This window comes from Hippocampus guttulatus, chromosome 5 (genome assembly GCF_054856545.1).
Source record: "Hippocampus guttulatus isolate MCC_2025c chromosome 5, RoL_Hgut_1.0, whole genome shotgun sequence".
Lineage (NCBI taxonomy): Eukaryota > Metazoa > Chordata > Actinopteri > Syngnathiformes > Syngnathidae > Hippocampus > Hippocampus guttulatus.
Genome location: NC_141265.1, coordinates 1,591,689 through 1,611,938, shown reverse-complemented (window position 1 = coordinate 1,611,938; position 20,250 = coordinate 1,591,689). Strand labels below are relative to the sequence as shown.

General features: G+C 44.6%; 1 protein-coding gene across 1 annotated transcript in view; it reads left to right on the top strand.

The window, feature by feature from the left end:
• The window catches only part of fras1 (Fraser extracellular matrix complex subunit 1), a 98,048-nt gene that overhangs the window by 26,616 nt on the left and 51,182 nt on the right, over positions 1–20,250 (top strand). Inside the window, exons 6-14 of the mRNA XM_086111280.1 lie at positions 427–560; positions 731–814; positions 903–1,004; positions 3,307–3,498; positions 6,063–6,152; positions 6,391–6,538; positions 11,628–11,771; positions 14,222–14,371; positions 19,773–19,916. Of these exons, the coding sequence (XP_085967406.1) occupies positions 427–560; positions 731–814; positions 903–1,004; positions 3,307–3,498; positions 6,063–6,152; positions 6,391–6,538; positions 11,628–11,771; positions 14,222–14,371; positions 19,773–19,916 (1,188 nt within the window). The remainder of the gene's footprint in view (positions 1–426; positions 561–730; positions 815–902; positions 1,005–3,306; positions 3,499–6,062; positions 6,153–6,390; positions 6,539–11,627; positions 11,772–14,221; positions 14,372–19,772; positions 19,917–20,250) is intronic.

The following is a 20,250-nucleotide window of genomic DNA, read 5'->3' as shown; positions in this document are numbered from 1 at the left end:
TTGACCCCAAAATAAGCACTTTGAAGCAAAATGGCAGAATTCCTGCCAGCATGGCCCACTTGAGACATTTTGTGCGTCTCCTCATGGAAGACATGCCTAACGAATCCGAATGCTGCTAAGTGAAACTGGCATCACATGATGAAGCCGACCACTCCAAATCAAAATAGCAGAGTTCTTGTGTGTTTTTGGACAAGGCTTTTTGAGACTTTTTTTCGGTGGGTCTACTCATGATAGGCATGCCTTCTGAATTCCACATCGGTCCAATTTGATAACGATTTGAAGGATCCCGAAAATGGACAAAGTGACGCCATCATTGAAGTAAAATGATCGATCGACTTCCTGTGTCTTTTTTTCGGGCCCGGCATTTTCTCGTGATCGGCTTGACTACCAAATTCCATTTCTCATGACCACGTTTGCGTGTGTCAGAGTCTTGCTCCTGGGAGGGTTCCGAGTACAGGGATGGCGAGGAGTGGCGTCCCGGCCAGTGTTCCAGATGCGTTTGCCACAACGGCGACGCCCGATGCTCGGTGGTCGAATGCCCGCGACTTGTCTGCCAACACGTGAGTCTCCCACACAAGCTGCCGTAGCCCCTTTCGCACTTTGCCGTCCGTCGGTCGATTTGGAATGCAAAATCATTGTTGCCGTCGTCTGCCGCAAATGCCAATTGTGAGGCGTCGGCAAATTTGTGTCGTTCCCCCCCCCCCAAAAAAAAACCTATGCTCTCGCTCAGAATGAAAACTTGGTGATCCAGCCTGGTCAATGCTGTCCTCAGTGCGTCTCCAACCCGTGCTTGTCTGCCGGCAAGCAGTACCAGGTAAAATCACTTCATTCGGTAGCCCTCAGAACGCAAAATCTAACGTGGGATGGTGTTTGCGTTTGCGTGTGTGTGTGCGCGTTGACAGCACGGCGAGCAGTGGCAAAAGGACGCCTGCACCACGTGCGTGTGCCAGCGTGGTCAGTCCAAATGTCACACGCACACCTGCCGGCCGGTCACCTGCGATATGGTGAGTGTGTACACAGTGTTCACACAAACAAACATGAATGCACTCTCACAATTATAGACACACACACACACACACACACAGATCGGAATATAAACAGGATGGTGAGGCGGTGAAGAGCGGACAATTGTTTATCCTTGCAACGTATGTTCCACAACAAACACACACACACACACGCAGACACTCTGTGATTAAACCAGTTTGTACTAGACAGCACTGAACAATCAATGGTCAGTGCAAGACAAGATAGTTACCAGTACACGCTTGATATTTACAGTACAGTATGCACTGAACAAGTATCGCAAGGTACTAGACCGGTGGTTTCAAACTCATGGCCAGCGGGCTATCTGTGGCCTGCAGGATGACTTTTGCGGCCCTCAAGTTTAATGTTTGTGTGACCCCCGTGTTTTTTGCCGTATCACTGCTGTGGGTGTTTGCCCCCCCCCTTACACATACATATATGGCCTACCATAGCTCACGCTCATGGCATCTTTCCGTGAAATGTAAGTCTGTGTTGACACCAAATGGAAGCAAAAAAAAAAAAAACATACCATGGACATAGAGACACTCTATACAGGGATGCGCATTGACATTCAGCTGTGAGCAGATCCTCCTCCATTTGGATGCACACAGCGACTCTGCAAATAGATTGCGGTGCAAGCCCTTGTGGAATTGTTTCAGTCTCTCTCCCTCTCCCACACACGCATGCAACAGTTGACATTTAATTTGCAGTTGTAAGCAATTTTGTCTGTATCGGTACCTCGTTAGGAAGGCGTCGGGAAGGCGCACGCTGATGAGCACGCAATCAAATGTAATAAAAAGACGCAGTTACGCCAGAGAGGCAGTTTTACATGTTGTCACACAACAACTGACACAATAATTTCTGGGGCGGATTTTATTCATTCATAATTCCTAATTTTATTCATTGGATTATTATTATCAAACTGCCATGACCTGACAACTCAGCTTTGGAAATAGATCAAAACAACGCCTCCTTCAAACGGGCTCTTCTGTTCGTTGTTTTGTTTGCAAGTCAATCGATTGATACATTTCGGTAGTTAGTCATTCGCGCAGTTAGTTAGCTAGCTAATTAGTTCCAGGTCGTTAGTCATTCGCGCAGTTAGTTAGCTAACTAATTACTTAGCTAGCTAATTAGTTCCAGGTCATTAGTCATTCGTGCAGTTAGTTGGCTAGCTAATTAGTTCCAGGTCGTTAGTCATTCGCGCAGTTAGTTAGCTAGCTATCCTTCGAGTGCCAACTTTGTGTGCCATATCAAAGATGCGAAACTAACGAAGTAGAACTCAGGGTTGGAAGTCAGCGCGGAGCTTCAATCATGTCCTCTTACGCGTGCAACACATGTGTGAAAATGTCCTCCGGGATGATGGAGATCAGTGGCGGGGGTGTGCTGCTAACAAGCTCACTCGCTGGCCTGCCGCCCGGCAGGCCGGCCGGCTGGCCGGCGTTAATCAAAATTCAGAACGTGGCCGCATGCTGTGCATCGACTTCAATCTCACTTTCTTCTTTCCGGCACTGCGACAGCCGCAATTGTCGTCCATCAAAGTGTGTGACAAGAAATGTTCTAAAAATGTCACGCTACTTCAATGAATTGCCACTGCTGTACATCACGTAACGCATGTAAAGAACCACAACAAAAAAAAAGAAAAAAGAAAAAGCAGAAATCGCTTCCATTAATGTCTGAAAATCAGTCATTATAATCATGAAAGAAATGTTGAATTGATGTTAAAGAACCGATGCATGCTAACGGGGGGTGAATTGTATCCCATGTGGAGTGAATTGTGTTCAATCGTGTCACGATTTTCGTGAAACGAATCCCATTCCAACTACAGTGATTCGTTTTTCAATTGGTGTGAAACTTAAAATTCAATCGGACCATATCGAATACGGAGTCATTGAAGTTTACTGTGCAGTCTCCGAATTGGAGTGAATCATATCATATCCCGTCCCTTTCGAATTGAATCTCCTCACAATTGGAAGTGACTGATACCAAACCTGGAGTAGAATCGGAGTAGAATCGGATTGAATCCGAGGTTTTTTTTTCATGATTACCAGTAGTTAATGGTTAATAATGTCACATCGCATGAACAATATCATAATTGGAGGAAATCAAATCGAAATTTGAGTGAATCACATCACATTGTAACAGAATTGAATCACATCACAATTGGAGGTAATCGAACCGGGTTGAATAATATATCGTCAGTGGAGCGAAAATTAGATTGACTCGTATTTGAATCATATCGAACGGGGTGATTTTGTCACTCAAACGGGGTTTTGCTCTTGGCAGGGTGAGACCAAAGTAAGGCGCGCCGGCCGGTGCTGCGACGAGTGCGCCGCCGCCCGGGGAAGCTGCCTCTACCAGGGCAATGTGCGTTACCACGGCGACATGTGGAACGCCAGCGGCTGCGAATTCTGCACGTGCAGCCGCGGTCAAGTCCTCTGCCACAAGGCCGAGTGCGCTCGCCTCCGCTGCCCGCAGGTAAATGTCCTTTTTTAAACATTTTGCGGTGGTTGCTAAGAAGAGGACGTTTGGGCGGCTGAAGATTGGATGCTTGAAATCCTTGTCTACTTATTTGTTTATTGTCAAACGACTCTGTGATTCAATGTTTAGGATTGTTAGGCCTTGGCAGAGGTCCGCGTGTTTGCTTTGCATGGAAAGTATGAGCTTGGCTTCATAAATTAACTTCCACCACCGCAGGTCACGTTGTGTCACAATGTTAATAGTATTTAAAAAGCGTGTCCAGCGAGATGAAATAAGTTGAAGCGTTGTTGGACTGGCAGTGAGAGATAGTGTGCAACTTGATGACGCTTCTTCCAAATATGAACTGATGGAGGTCAAGTCGTAGCTGCTGCTTTTCAAGGGCTATTTTCCGTCATCTTCCTCTGAAACGTTGCATCCAGCCTTTTGGGTGGCGTCAGAGCACACGCGCCGCCTGTCAATTGTGCACACAAGTGAGAACTCCCGACAAAGCCCAAGGACCTTCTCAAGCGACTATTCGATTTGTTGTGCTCATTTCAACTTATGTATTTCTTTATGGCCTCAGATGGGATTAGCGAACAAACCTTTTCATGCTTTTCATTACCTTCCCCCCACCCCCTGCTCAAAGTCAAGACGCATTTTTATTTTTTTATTTTAATGTAATCTGAAAATTAAACTGAAAATATGAAGGCACCTGTTATGTACTGCCATTCGGTCAAATGATCGCGTGGCGTGGTGGTTAGTTTTTTAGTTGCATTATAAGTTGCAGTCAACTACAGTTCTAGCTAGCTAGCTAGCCAGTTCTAGCTAGCTACAGTTGCTTGCGTTGTTCACAAGACAAGTTACAAGTCAGCTCGCAGCGGGGCAGTTACCAGATCCATTTGGTTAGTCAATCAGTCATTCGGGGAGTTGTACTTGGTTACTGTAGAGAACATTTGCTGGCTTTGTAGCACATTACTCCCTCGCACATTCTTGTCATTTTCAAGCATGTTTCATTCGTGGCCTAGAACATTCTGCTAATTGTCTTTAACACATTTCACTAGATGATTGCCCGGTCATTGTATGGCACGCTCCTCATGACCCTCTTGTGACTTCCGGTAAATGTCTTAAGCATTTTGTGGTTACAGACTTGCGCATTCTGACAACTGTCTAGCACATTGTGATAACTGTCTAGCAACCGTACAGCGCATTTCAGTTACTGTCTATAGTTGATTGTGTAGTACGCTCGTTAACTGAATTGCAGTTATGTCTTTCCGGTAACTAACGGAAAGAGCTCATTCAGGTAAGTGTCTAACACGGTTCCAGGAAATGTCTGGCATGTACAATACAATCTAAGTGGATCGTAGTTCGTCACATTGACGGTTGGTTGATTGGTTCGTGTCCCTGTAACAAATTTCTCATACACATTTACATCATGTTTCATGGATCAATAACGTGTCATATCATCGTCATTTTTACGCGTCAACGTGTCAATTTAATGATCTGATATTTTATGATCTTAGTCTTAGCCGTGATATGCGGCCCGTGTTACACAGTCGCTGCGGCGGGAGGACGGACGGGGAATCATTTGCACTTAAACGCTTGGCCGCTTCCACTTCGGCTAATTAACTCAGCCAAAGTGACTCAAATGGAGAGAGTGGATGAAACCTGTGCCTCTCTCTGTGTGTGCGCGTGTGTGTGTGTGTCGGGGAGGAAATCGGCCGCACTTTCATCCAAAAAGCCCATTAGGTAGCACAAAAATTATTTTATGCACAAGTGCACTGTGCTTTTATTGTTTGTTTTTTTTGTATGCGTGTCTTTTTATCGGCCAAATGAAGATGACGTTTAGCATCATTAAAGAGGCCTAGCAAGGAAAAATAAACAAGCGGGTTAAGACGATTAGGGAAGGCGTGAATTTTGGCTGGCAAATAAGTTTGAAGTCAAAGCTTCCTCCGATGTTTTTGCCAAGTTTGTTTGGACAGCCCTTAATCACAGACAAGTCTCAAAAGGCTTCACAAGCGCACAGTTGACAAATATTAGCAACGTTGTAAGTCGAGAAAGGTGGATTTTTCCTCTTCCTTTGCTCGCTGTGTTTTTCATGAGAGAAAGTTCTGGTTTTTGGGCTCTTTTTGCCATTTGTACGGAGACAAACTCAAATGTCGGTGATAAATGGATTTTTCTGGTTCCCACTAAGATGTTAAAATTTATTTATTTCCTCACGTCTGATGACTTTTGGTCATTGGAACTGTCTAATATAAAAAAAAAATATATATCCGAATTAAATTTATTTTCCCTTTCTGAATGTGTGATAGTTGTTGTTCATATGAAGATGTTTTCTTACTTTTGTGATGAAAACATTCCCATTCTTCTGCATACTTGGGACCTACAGTAGCTTTAACCACCTGGCTTCTCTATCCAGAGAATTGTTCTTGTTAATTGATCTCATTAATCCTGCGGTGCTAATTACAGCTGTCAAATTGCACCGACTTGATCTTAGGACGGTGAGTGTATTGAAGGTCGTTCATTGCCAGGCAAATTTTCACATTTTTCCGAAACTTCTCTTTTTCTTTATTTATTTTCTTTAGGGGTCAGAGTTGGTTCACCCTCCAGCAATGTGCTGTCCACAGTGTTCCTCGCAGAAAGCGTCCTGTTTGCACCAAGGACAATCTTACAAGGTAAAAGGACAATGGCCTTACTGTATGACTGATTTGCTTTTACAGAGCAGTACATAAAGCGGATAAAAAAACAAAAGACGGTAACTGAAAACCGCCAGTAACTATCTTGCATCGTCCTTTGTACCGTCGTATGTGTTCGTGTAACCGTCTCACAAATTCTGGCAACAGTCTACCATGTTCGTCAGTGTGAAAGCTTATTTTTCTCCATAAATATTGAATCTACCCGTCGTCGCCGTAGGACTTGGATCGCTGGACCGATGCCAGCTGCCGCGAGTGCGAGTGCCGCAACACCCGAGTGACTTGCTACCTGCCGTCCTGCCCGAGCTGCCCGCCGGGCACCTTGGTCGTCGCCATGGAGGGACGGTGCTGCCCCCAGTGTCGCCAAGGTCAATTGCACATGCGAGTGTATGCGCGTGCGTGTGCGTGTGCCACAAAGGATTGCCTGTCAAGTTGGATTTGACAGCGAAAGGTCCCTTGTCTGTTCTCCGTGGTCGTTTTGTTATGCAAATCAGCAGCCATGGTAAATAATAATGAGTCTTTTAAGGAGGTCGGTGCCGTTATCGATAGTCGCGCCGCGTGAAAACCCGGAGGAACTTTTCGCCACGCGCCTTGGGATTAGGTCGACTTTACATATTTGCGGTTTGCGCAGTAAATGTGCTGATTTCCTGCATCGACATCAAGGCTCGAGCAGGTCGTTTGAAGGCGACGCAGCAGGTTTAGGAGCTACTCACGCACAGTATATAAAAATATATATATATTGAAAGAGCTGTTTTCAATCCTTCCTTACTCCAACACACCCTGATTCAATTGTTCATGATGGTTTTAGGCCTCGACAGAACTTGCTGATGAGCTGATCAAGTCGAGATGGATCTAAAACAGGCAGGAGATGGCTCTCGAGGAACCCGAGTTCTCTACCCCTGGTCTAGGATGTTCTTATAACTGTCTAGCACATTTTAGTAACTGTCGTGGGTGATCCAACATTGGTTTAGCTAGCACATTCCAGTACCGGTCTAGCATATTCCGGTAAATGTCAAGCACATTTTGGTAGCTTTCTAGTGTGTCGTGGTAAATGCCAGACATTGTTAGTCTGCCGTCTAGTGCGGTCTGCTCACTATTCAGCACGCAACTCTTTCGCATGCTCCGTTAACTCTCAAGTACATTTTGGTCACTGTCACGCTCATTTTGGTCCATCTAATGTGTTTCAGTAATTGGGAAACGTCTTCCAGTCGCTGGTAAACATCTAGCCTATTATCGTAATTGTATAGTATACTCTTCTAACGGTCGATTGTCGTACGATCCTGTTATCAATCTATCACTCTCTGGTAAGTGACTAGAATCTTCCAGGAACCGTCTAGAACGTTCTGGTAACGAGCACATTCCAGTCATTTGTCGAACATGACCGTGTAACTGTCTAACACGTTTTGGGAACCTTCTACTGGAGCAGCTATTGCAGTTCTAAACAGAAACACTGTTAATTTCTGTCAAAGGTAGTGGAAGTGTCAATGTATTTTCATTTTTTGTCAGTCAGTCCCCATTACAAGAGGAAAAATAATCTTTTCACTCCAAATCTCAACCTTGCATCTTATCAGACGCCAAACAGGAATGCTTTGAATATTAGTTCGGAGTGTTAATGTGTGTGTGTGTGTGTGTGGGTGTTGGTGTTTGTGTATGCTTGTGCACACGCACCTGGATCTGCTTTGAGCGCCGTCCAAAAAAAGTGTAAATAACCTTAGTGAAAGAAGGGTATGTGTGTGTGTGTGCGAGCGAGCTGAGAGGAGAGCGAGCAGGATAAATAAAAGGACATCGTCGGGTAGAGTTGATGCTGGAGATAAAACACGCACAAAAAGACAATTGTCCTTGACGAGAAAGAGGAAGGCGCCAACTCGGCTCGTCTGTTCCGGTGTCGGGCTCAAGTTACCGTCAAGCACATGCCGGGAACTGTCGAGAAACATTCTGCTAGCTGTCACATATTCTCTTATGGTACTGTGTAACATGTAACTGCGCTTTCTTGCTGTTTGCCGAGCACATTCCCACAATCCAATAAATGTCGATGTGCATCTTTAGCGGTCTTGCACGTTCCGGTCACTCTTTAGCAAATTTCGGTACCTTCAGTAAGTGTCTGGCATGTATGGATGGTACCTTTTGAGGCACATAAATAACATTTACCATTTAACATGCCTGACTTGTAAAGTTAACTGTCTAGCATGATACGGAAACTGTCTATTTTGTTACTGTCTGGCACAGTCGTATTTATATTTCAAACCCTTTCTGCTAATTGTTTAGCATTTAACGAGAGCTCTCTACGAACAGTCCTGTACGCTGTAACTGTTTAGCACATGATAACTTTCTAGTTTGTTACAGTAACTCAGCTCACTCTCTAGCATAGAGCTACATTCCATCTTAGCATAGAGCTACATTCCATCTTAGCATAGAGCTATACATTCCATCTTGCATGTTCCAGTATCAGTGTAGCATGTTCCGCCGCTAGCTATGTAGCAGATTTCGGTAACTCTCTGCCGCACTTTATGAATTGTCTCGTCGTTTCTGGTAACTCTGTAGCACCCAGTTGCTGTTTTTACTTGTGATATAAGGGTGTTGAACATTCCTACATACGAGTAACTGTCTAGCATATTTCAGTTACTAGCTAGCACATTCTACTAATTCAGACACTTTGGAATTTGTCTACTACCTGGTAACTGTCGAGCAAGTCCTGGTATCTCTCCACCGCATTTGATAACTCTCCAACACGTGCTGGTACTTCTCGACCACATTTCCACATTCTGGTTATTGTCTAGCTCAGAGGTGGTCAAACTACGGCCCGCGGGCCGGATCAGGCCCGTTGGTCTTTTTAATCCGGCCCGCCGAAGGTCGGTCCACAATTAAGGTTTGATGTGAATGATTGCATTCATTTCATTTGGACTTGTAATGGCAGGCATTTCACCGCCAGGTGGCGCATTGACTTGAAGTTGCAGAACACGGGGCGGGCGGGGATCTTATCGACCACCTAGGACCTCTGTATCGCAAAAAGTGTTGTCATTTAAAAAAGTATATTTATACAGTACTTTCATGCTTTTGTTCTGTTGATGTTTAATATGGACTGTCAACAAATGCAGTGTTTTTGTACCATAGCTTGTGCTGACCTGGCCCTTCTGTCAAATTTTAAAAGTCAATGCGGCCCCCGAGCCAAAAAGTTTGCCCACCCCTGGTCTAGCTAGCATATGTAAACTACACTGTACCATTATCTTTGTTCTTTTTTTTTAAACTGGGAACCATTTTGAAAGGGAGTGCTGGAGCGATCCACCACAGCCAGACTAGAACATCCGCACAATTATCCCTGGCTTATTTGGTTTTATGAGTTATTGGCGCCTTTGAAATGAAGCTCTTCAACAGTTAAACACAGCCTCATTACGGAAAATAAACAAAGGGGCTAAATCTCTCCAGCGTTGCGTCGTATTGTTGTTAGGAGCAAAAGCCTCGGCGAACCGCCAACGCGCTGATTTATTCGGCAAATTAGCAGCAATGCTCATTAATGAATTCTCTTATTCTGTGTACAGTACGCCTGTTATTCAACCGCACTACGCAGGAAACGGTAAAAAGTCGATAAATGCAGCATTATGTTCAGTGACATCGTCTTGATTCTCACATTTATCTCACATGTGAATTATGTGGCACATCGCATGTTTTCCAGACGTTGTATATAGAGCGTAATGTGTACAAATGAGTCATGTTTGGTCATGCGTGGACTGCGAGCGTATGTCATTATTTGCACGCATGCCTGACTGAAATGTTCATTTGCACCCTGGCAAATCAACATTAACGCAGAGAGTTAGAGTATTTTTTAAAAAAAAGGCTCTGCTTAGGGTTTAAAGCAAAGCTTAAGGTTTCGAATGAGCGTTTCAAGACGGGTTAAATATTAAGGTTTCAAACAAGGGTCAGAATTTCAAATTGAGGTTCCGAGCCAGGGTTGGGGTTGAAAGTCTTGATCGGGGTTTAAAATTAGGGTTTAAACTGGAAGACAAGGATTAAAGTTTTCTGTTAGCCTGGGGAAATGTTACAAACAAGGGTTTTGGTTTCAAGTTAGGGTTTTAAGCCTGGCCTGGGGTTTCAAACAAACGTGACAGTTTCAGATTGAGTTTTGAGTTTTGGATTTCAGATCAGCGTTTAGAGCCAGTTTATGGTTTTGAATGACAATTTGAAACACATTTGGGGTATAGGTTTCATAATTGAGTTTAAAACCTGTGTTAGGGTTTTAGAAGTCTCTTTTCGCATTTGAGTTTGAAGGCCAAGTTTGAAAGTTGTTGTGTGTACGATTGGTCATCCGTCTTGTGGTGACACCGAATGACAAAAACAAATAACGCGCCATCACATAAACGGCGTGTGACCTTTTTCTTTGTCATTTTTCACGGCAGCGACACCACACCTGAGACAACTTTTTTTTTTCTCCCCTCTCCATCACTTAAGGCTTCATTCCGTGTCACCGTGCTCAGCTGATGCTGAAACACACGACAGATAGGTGAAAATCCACAACGGAGAGAGGCCATATACAAAACTCTTAATGAGCAATCCGCTTATTGATTTTTCTCTTCCTCGAGATGGCTTAAAGGTAATAGTGACTAATTGTTGAGCAATCAGAACTGCCTAGCGCACCTTGCGCATTCTGCTAACTTGCACCCAGTAACTGTTTTTTGACATTCCCATAGCTGTCGCGCACATTTCCACACTGCAGAAACTGTCAAGCGTGTGCTCGTAGCTGTCCATGTACGTTCCAGTGACTGCCTCGCACACTTTGTTTCAGAAATTCAGATTCAGAAAACTTGATTTATCCCCGCGGCCAGCAATCGTCGAGTGTACGGAAACTCAGCATTGATGTCCTTGCCCACAATAACAGTATATCGGGGGGGGGGGAACACAACACAACACAATACAGTGTGCTCATCCTAGCATTCATTCATTTAGTTGCCGCAGACTAATAGACGACGGTAGCCGACACTGGCCGTTCATCATTTCTCCTCGGGAAGCTTTAGCTTGGCAGGCTAACTAACGCTTTAAATGAATGATTGGAAGGTTCTCTATTGCCTGCCTGCCTGAGTGTGTGTGTGTGTGAGTGTGTACTTGTGTATCAGTTTAAGAATGTTTCTTAATTTGCTTAAGGGCTACTGGAGGGTGAACATTTACATTCTAAGATTTATTTTCAACTTTGCATAATATCAAGGAAAGCCACAATTTGAACAATTTTTTCTTGTTGTTGTACTCGATTGGTTGTTGGCGCATTTAGATTTGATGAGATTAGAAAACCTTTATGAGTCTCGCAGTGGCGAAATTCCCAATTCACAGCAGCAAAGTTATGAAAGGAAGAAGTATTTAGTAGTTTTGCTTGTGTTTTTGGTTGGTTATGTAATCGATTGATTGGTTGTGTGGTAGTTTATTTGCTTGAAGGATCGGTTAGTTGATTATTTGGATTTTTTTCTTTTGCAGTTCCATGTGACGCAGACTGTCAATCATGTTCCGGGACCCCCGATCACTGTGACAGCTGCAAGGATCCGAAGGCCGTCCTCCATCTTGGTCACTGTCTGTCCGTTTGCCCCAACGGTTTCTTCCCCGACGGCCCGAAGTGCGCAGGTATTTTCTGACTTGACCGCCTTCTTCCAAATTGCATTCAATTTCTTTTCTTCTCAATCTTCCACCTCCAATTTCAGTCGGACGCACTTGACGTTCTCATTTTGTTGATAAATTGACATCTCAGCGAGTTTCCCCGTAATCAATTCGGTTTAAAAAACACCATCATCACATTGAAGCGTTTAATTGAATATTGGCAAATTTGCCGAGGATGAAAAAGGACACGTGACTGAAATCATGCGCATTCCGATTCTACATATTCGCTGTTAACCATGTCACGCTTTAAAAAAAGAAAAGGAAAAAAAAAAGAGCACAGCCTGCCAGTGACTAAACATTTTCTTTCATCCTGTTTTTTTATTTTAATTTTTTTAAATACTTCGAACTACATAAACTGTTCCGCAAGTTACTTGAGTTGAATTACGCCTGAATTTTTCTTTGACATTCTTAACTCTCCTGCCACCCTTGAGGAATTGCGCTACGCGTGGATGTTTGGGCCAGTTAAAGTCAATATATTTGCACAATTTTTTTTTTTTTTTAATCCCACGCACTGAATATACCTGATGAATATGCATAAATGCAAACTTAAGTCATCATTTAGCCTGGCATCCATCATGCTTGGCTGAGTTCGCGTCTTTCAATTATTCAGCCGACATCACAGAAGGCTGAGTTGCACCTTCAACCTTCAACGTTCGACTCGGACATTCAGAGGGAAATTGGGGGGGGGGGGGGGAGCCATGCTACGTCTTCGTCCCACCTTGACCCGGACGGGGGGTGGGTGGGGGGGGGGGGGGGGGCGTCTTTGAGATCTTTGCTTTTTTTGCAGCAGCTCTCTTGACTTTTATGACCCGTTCAGCCATCAATAGCAGCGCCGTAAAAGTTATCGGACGGGAAAAGCCGAAGCAAATGAGAGAACGAGACGCTCATGTTAGCCATCGCAGCGGGATTTGTACTGCGCACCTCGCTTGACACGCGTTTAATGAAACGGTGACGCTTTGCTCAACGTTTCCAGCGAGTGATTTTTGCGCCACGACGTGCTCATACGAGCGTAAACATCGTTACTATCGATGTGTAAAAACAATCAAATATTATGCGTCATTTTCACGACAGTGGCATAGGATGTAGCTGAATTCGCCCGCCCCCCCCCCTTTTTTTTTTCCCTGTCCTAATGTCTTTAGTCGACCACAAAATTGTTAGTTTTTAAATTTGCAAATTAACAGTAAATGTAAAATAATAAAATAAAATGGCGGACATTTAAAAAAAAAACAAAAAAACAAAATCAGAACAAATCATGAATGAGCTTTTTAGCCAATTTTCTGCACCAAGTAGTTGCAAGTGCAACAACTCCATGGCCTCAGCTTTCACCCATTAGACTTTTTCTTCTACGCCGCTTGTCCACCTCGACCTTTTTCGGACATTCCAGCGCAGCGGTTCATCTCCGAATCTCTCTTCCGCTCGCGCTTTTCTGATACAAGCAAAAGCTCTATTTTTCTCACCAAACTTGTTTGGGAGTAAATGTCAGCTCTGAAATAGTGTAAAGTGCACCTCGGGTGGCGGCGGCGGCGAGTGGGGGTGGGGGGGGAAAAAAATTCGGATCAATAAAAAGGTGAACTTTGTTGACTACTAAATTTCAAAGATGGCTGTGGGCTCCGCTCGCCGGCGCAGATAAAGCCGATAAAAGACGATTTAAATGCGTCGTAAAAGTCCAAAGTTTGCAGACGGAATGCACAAGTTTTCGTCGTGGCTCGCTGCACTTCAAATCACATCAAACTAAAATTGCTCCCGGAGGAAATCATTGGGAAGAGAAATCATCGAAAAAGTGTCGCCATCAGTTGACAAAAAAAGGTAACGCGCACAGAAAACAGAAGCAATCAAATCATCATAACGCAAAAGGCAAAAGTTATATGCGGCACATCATTATCAACAATATAACCACATTTCGCCTTGTCACAATTAGCATTATCCGATTTGGAATTATTTGAATGATTTTTCATGTAAATATTTGATACATTTATTTTTTAATTGTTTGACACTACCTTGTATTTTTGTCTCTTTTTTTTGGTGTATTCATTCTTATTATACTTTTTAACAAATTAATATTAGGAGTACAGTAGTGTTACTACTAATAACTCATGTTAAATAATAATATTCAAAATGTTGTATCGTGCATTTTTTAATTTAATATATTTTAATTGGCGCTATTTAATGTTATTTGAATATTATTCTTTATTTTATGATTATTCTTCAACTTGTTTTGTACCTTCTCTCATCTGCTCCTTGTTGTTACACAAAAAAAATAAAATAAAAAAAAACAGAAGCCAAGGAATAACAACAACCGAAAAAGTTTACACTTGAAGCCGAATGAACTGAGTTGTGGCGTGACATCCCAAAATCGGGTGACGACTTCTCTCGGTGTCATCAAGCGTCTTTTCACGTTGCCCTTTTCGTGCCCGCAGACTGCCCTCCGTCTTGCGCCGTGTGCAGCAGCAGCTGGTCGTGTCAGGCGTGCCGCCCGCAGCGCCCCCTGCTGAGCGCCGATGGCAATCAGTGCCTGGCGACCTGTCCCGCCGGCACCTACCCGGACAACCGTAAAAAGCAATGCAGACGTGAGTTCCATTTTGCATTTCCCCCCCGACTCGGCACTCGCCTCGTGTTTGTCCCGGTTTTGCTCGCTTTCCTTTGTTTGTTTAATCATGATGATGATTTTTCTTTTCTTTTTGGGGGTTGGGTCACGATTCCACAAAAAGTGAAGCGGTGCTTGGATGAGTCACGTCAACTTGCTGTGCCTTGTTTCCGTTGCATTGATTGCTTATTGATTCGTCCGCCGGGGGTTCCCGACGTCATTTATTGATCTTGAGGCTTTTTTATTTGGAAAGTAGGACGTGAGGTACCGACAGCCGCAGGTTAGCAACTGAGAGCATCCGGCGGCACCATAAAGTGCTTTGACGCAGGCTATCCAGCGCCGTCAAGTGCTTTTCAGCAAGGTTTCATGTGAATGATTTTTGACTTGGTGAACTTTAATTTGGAGTCCTTAACGCAGACTCATTGTATTCTGGCAAGCTTGAATACATCCATCCATCCATCCATTTTCCGAACCGCTTGATCCTCACTAGGGTCGCGGGGGGTGCTGGAGCCTATCCCAGCCGTCTCCGGGCAGTAGGCGGGGGACCAGACTCTCTTTAAACGATGTGAGCTTGACGACGGGCGCGTGCGGACTCATTTCAGTGTGCTTTAATGCAGACTCTTTCAATAGCGGCGAGCTTTCATGTAGTGGCTTTGAAAAAAGCCGAGCGTTAACCTCGGCTCTTGACTATGTGAGCTTCCCTGAATGCAGGCCCATTTCAGGGTCATTTAATGCTGACTCTTTCCGTTCCAGTTTGCATCATTGCGTTCGACAAGCGTTCATTTGAACTCTTTCCATTTCAGTGAAACTAAATGCGGACTCTTTCAATTCCAGTGAGCTTTAATGCGGATGCTTTGAATTCCTGATGAGTTTCGGAGAAGAACCGTCGAAGTCCGGCGAGCTTCATTGCAGACTCTTTCAATTGAGCGAGCTTTAATGTGGACTCTTTCATTTCCACAGAGCCTCGAAATTTCAGTCAGCTTTAATGCAGACGTTTTTCTTGAGATTCAACGCAGACTCTCGGCAGTTTCACTTATCTCAAACCCGAATCCCTTCTGTTTCAATGAGCTTCAAAGCGGGGGGGGGGATTCGGTTTCAGTGAACTTAACTCATTCAGTACCAGCCAATTCTAGACCAAGTCTGAAAAGACGTTTAAAAACGTCATTGGGAGTGAATGAGTTAAATGTGGACTCTTTCAATTTCACGGAGCTTTAATGCAGACTCCCTCGATTCAAATGAACTTTAATGCACGTTCTATCGTTTTCAGCAAGCCATCTGATTAAGATATCAAATTGCAGCTCTGATTTTCCTTTTTCTTGCAGAGGGATTTACCCGGTATCACAGTCTTACCCACAAAGCTTGTGACGGCATGAAAGCGTGCGCGGTGGCGGCAATCATCCACTCGGATTGTGCGTGAAAGGCACAGGCCAAGAAGTAAGCGTGTTTAATAATGCAGTCCAATCTAATGTTGGATGACTTAGCGGCATTAAATATTACGGCTTGAATTCCCGCACTAAACCTCGGGGAACGTAACAATAAAATTGCAGCGCCGCATGATGGATCGGCTTTATAACCTTGACAGAAGGAGGCGGCAAGAGAGGCGGGAGACTCGTTTGCTCTCGTGCCGTCCGCGCCGCCATTAATCAGGCAATCTGCCCCGGAGGTCCGCTCGTACCATCCGGCCAGGGGCGATAAGTAAAAGCCGGCTGAGGAGGAGGAGGAGGAGGACAAGCCCCCGCGGGCGCGCTAATATGCTAACGTGCTCCGAACGTCTCTGGGAGACGAGACGGGCAGGCGACTTCGGGGTTGTATTTTGCAGCGTGTTGAGGTTTTCCCGTACGGCTTGATGTGGCAAAGCCTCACATTGCCGCGGCACCACGCCGCGCATTTGCGCTGCGGCGTAATTCCCCGCTCAGGCATTAATCGAGCCGCCTTTAATGCGAATCATATTGCGCAAAGAGCAAATGATCGCCCCGGCGAGCGCTCTCGCGCCCTCCGTTCAGCCGTCGAAGGTCCAACGCCATCTGGATGGATTTGGACTCTCTCAGATTGTGAGATTTAGTGCGGAGCCGTTCAATGCCACTGAGCTTTCTTTTCATCTCGGTGAGCTGCAATGCGGACTCCTTCACTTTGTCAACTTTAATGGGGGCGTTTTCCATTTCGGTGAGCTTCAGTGCCAACTATTTTCAAGTTGGCGAACAAGAATGCACTCTTTTCGTTTCAATGTGAACTATTTCCATTTCAGTGAGCTTTAATAAGGGCTCTTAATTTCACTGAGCTCAAATAACCAACTCTTGTTTTTAATGAACTCTCAAGTTTGCGAGCTTTGTTATGAACGCTTTCAATTCGGGCAGAATTGATCGAGTACTTTTTCAAATTTCTGATTCGCTTTACATCCTTGAACACTTTTTCAGTTTTCGTGGCCTTTCATGCAGACTCCAATTTCAATGAGTTTTAATTCCGGTCGCTTCAATTTGAGCGAGCATTACCGTGTCCTCCTTTGTATCCGAGAAAGCTTTTATGCACTCACCTTCCATTTGAGTCTCAATTTTAATCCGCTTTCAGGCAAACTCTCTCATGGTCACTCGGCTTTAATGCTGACTGTTTTGCAGTGAACTTTGAAAGTGTCTGCATTAAATCTCACCACAACTGATTTTAAGCTGAAGGCAATGGAGATAGACATTTGTTTTGCTCAACTTTAATGCGGACTGTGAGCTCCCAACGTTTAATGTGAGCCGTTTCTAACTCTGAAGACCTTCAATGCGGAGCGTTTCGATTTCAGAGAGTTTTATGATCTTGTCCTGTCTTGCGGTGCATGTGAGAGGATGCGCCTGGAAAGGTTCCCAGCAGACGGTAGCTTATCTTGGCAGAAGGGGCAGGACCACCCAGAAAAAAAACAAAAAAAAAGACGTTCTCGTACAGAAGACCCCCCGTGGTGTGGTTGTGTCGCTGGCTCACACTTTACTGCTGCGGCATGTATACAATGTTGGCATGCTAATAACACTGAGGAGGCGTCGCCTAGGAGACGCTTTTGTTCTTGGGGCAAGAACATTATTCATATCCCACTCTGGAGTTTACCCGGCAACAGCATTTAGGAGCCTGCAACCGAAAAGACTGCGCAGAATCTCCAGGAAAATAATCGCCACATAAAATTTGGCTGGCATGTCCTTGATGTGGAGACTCACCAAAAGGTCTCAAGAAGAAGCCCGGCCTGAAGAGTGAGTAGGGGAAGTCTCCCATGTTGGTTTGAGGCCGCCCTCTGAGACGACGATTGCCTCTTCGAGGGTTTTTGAAAAACCTGAGCCTGTGGTTTATTTCACTCGGCAACATAAAATTTGGCAGTCGATCAAAAATAGAACCATCAGGAAAAAAAAGCTTGACACAGATTGATTTACAGTGGTCCGACAAAGACAAATAAACTTTCGTTTCGAAAACCCCTGAAATCTGTCTCACTTAACATGAAATTTAGCAGCCACCAAAAAGTCTCAAGTCTGACATTTGACTTGAAGCTACCATTTTAGGCTCATTTACTCCCAAGGCATCTTTGAAAGACAAACCTCCCGGAGAGTTTTTGGAAATCCAGCGTTCAAAATCCATTTCGCTCAGCAACATGAAACTTGATCAGTATTTTTATCCTGAATAAACCCACCAAAAAAAAAACGTCGAAAAAGATTTCCAGCCTGAAATGACATTGGAGGTTTGCCATTTCGGCTTCAAACGGTCCTTTGACTCTTTCCAAAGGTCCCCCAAAGACAAACTATTCATGCGATAGACTGTTGGATGAGATTAAATGACAAATAATGAGATTTTTCCTTATCGCGTGTGAATGGAGCGCGGCGGTTCAATGACGCCAACAATTTGCCTGACCTGACTACGAAACTGTGGACCGTTCTGGAGGTGAGGGCTATAATTACCCTGGTGGTAACACATGTAGCAAGCACAGGTGAAACGGAAGCAAAGTGAAGATGACATACATTTCAAAGTCAAATAAGTGGGATGTATAAAACGCATCCGGACGCGCAAGCCTGCAAGTAGAACTCCCAGAGACGAGACAAAAGTAGCACAAGGAAGAGGAAACTCTTTGATATATTTTTTTTTTTGATGAAGCGATGATTTGAATGTTTTGACTTTTATGTCGGGATTCCGTAAATGAGAGCGGGACTACTTTGCTATTTTTCATAGTGATAGTTGACAGGTCACCAGAGGCCCGGTTTGCCCTGATTTTACTCAACAACAGGAATCCACCTATGTACCGTGGTTGCATGTTGTGGAAAAATGGATTTGTTCCGATGAAGACAAAGCAACTTGTAGCTCATGTGGTTCACACTTATGGAAGTTGGACAACTCCAGGTTTATTCGACAGAATTCTCCATTAGCCTCGTCAGTAGCGTTTCCTATTCGATGTTGACCATTCCTGTGAGGGCAGGCCGAAAAAGCCCAAGAAAAAGCAAAACACAACTGGACATTTTAGTCACTGTATTATTATTATTATTTTTTGCATCATTTAAATCATCAGTTCCGTCAGGAAAAGGAAAATAGTCCCGGTTATTAATATTATTGTGGATGGATTCTGATCCTCTTTCCAAAGCTGCTTTGTCTGCGCTCGCTTTAATAGGCCAAGTTCTGATCTTATTAGGAGAGATTCAGCTTTGGTGCTTTGTAGTAGTGGTAGTAGTGTGTGTGTGTGTGAGGGGGGGGGGGATAATCTTGTGTCCTCACCTCATCCAGGATAATTTGGTTAGTGGGGGCCTTGGGCCTACTCAGATTACACATGCTGATAACGTGTTGGATTGCAGCTGCACAGGAAAAATAAATTGCTTTCCGTGCAAAGGGGCAAAGTAAAGGACGCGTAATCCCCCTCGTAGGCCACAACCAACGTCGGGTGGGGGTGTGTGTACAAGACACACGGTCATAAATAATACATTGCAATGTTATATTAAAGCTCAAAGGCCGTGGTGTTCTCGGTTTTCATGCAATCATCGCATTTTGACACCATGCTTTGAACCCATGCTGGATGGCGGAGGCAAAAACCTTTCACGGTACGGCGTCGGCCGTCGACTGCTATGAATTTGGACTCATTTGAGTGAAGTTCCAAGTAAGGCTGTAGTCAAGTCCACCTTTCTCGAGTCAAAGGGGGGTTCCAAGATATGTGAAAAAGTTTTAAATTGTCACCTCTTGTTACAGCGATGCTCTTTTCTTGTAATCACGTTTCCTCGGGATGCTCGATTTCGCGTTCTCATTTCTTTTACACGAGGCTCTCATCTTTTAAAGCCTTGCTTTCGCGATACGAACGAGGTAAGAAATGTCCGACTAACTTTTTGAAGCTAAGGAGCTCGCGTCGTGTTGTTTGCGCATCAATCAAGTCTGGGTGTTTGTACCGCCAGGTTGTTCCGAGTCGTGCTCCGACTGCGCGGGTGCGAGCCCGCGAGAGTGCTCGTCATGTTCCGACCCAGCCGCCTTGCTCAAGGACGGCGAGTGCGTTCTCGACTGCGGCGAGGCTTTCTACAGTCAGGATGGCGTCTGCCACGGTAAGTGCGGCTCACCTCTTCATCTGCACGGCTGCTACTTTCTGCGAATGGAAGCTAACGCGCCCGCTACGTGTTACTAATGGAAGCTAACGAGCCCGCTACTTTTTGCCAATGGAAGCTAACGCGCCTGCTAATAGAAGCTAACGCGCCCCCTACATATTGCTAATGGAAGCTAATGCGCCCACTACTTATTGCTAATGGAAGCTAACGCGCCCACTACTTTTTGCCAGTGGAAGCTAACGCGTCCGCTACATGTTGCTAATGGAAGCTAATGCGCCCACTACTTATTGCTAATGGAAGCTAATGCGCCCGCTACTTGTTGCTCATGGAAGCT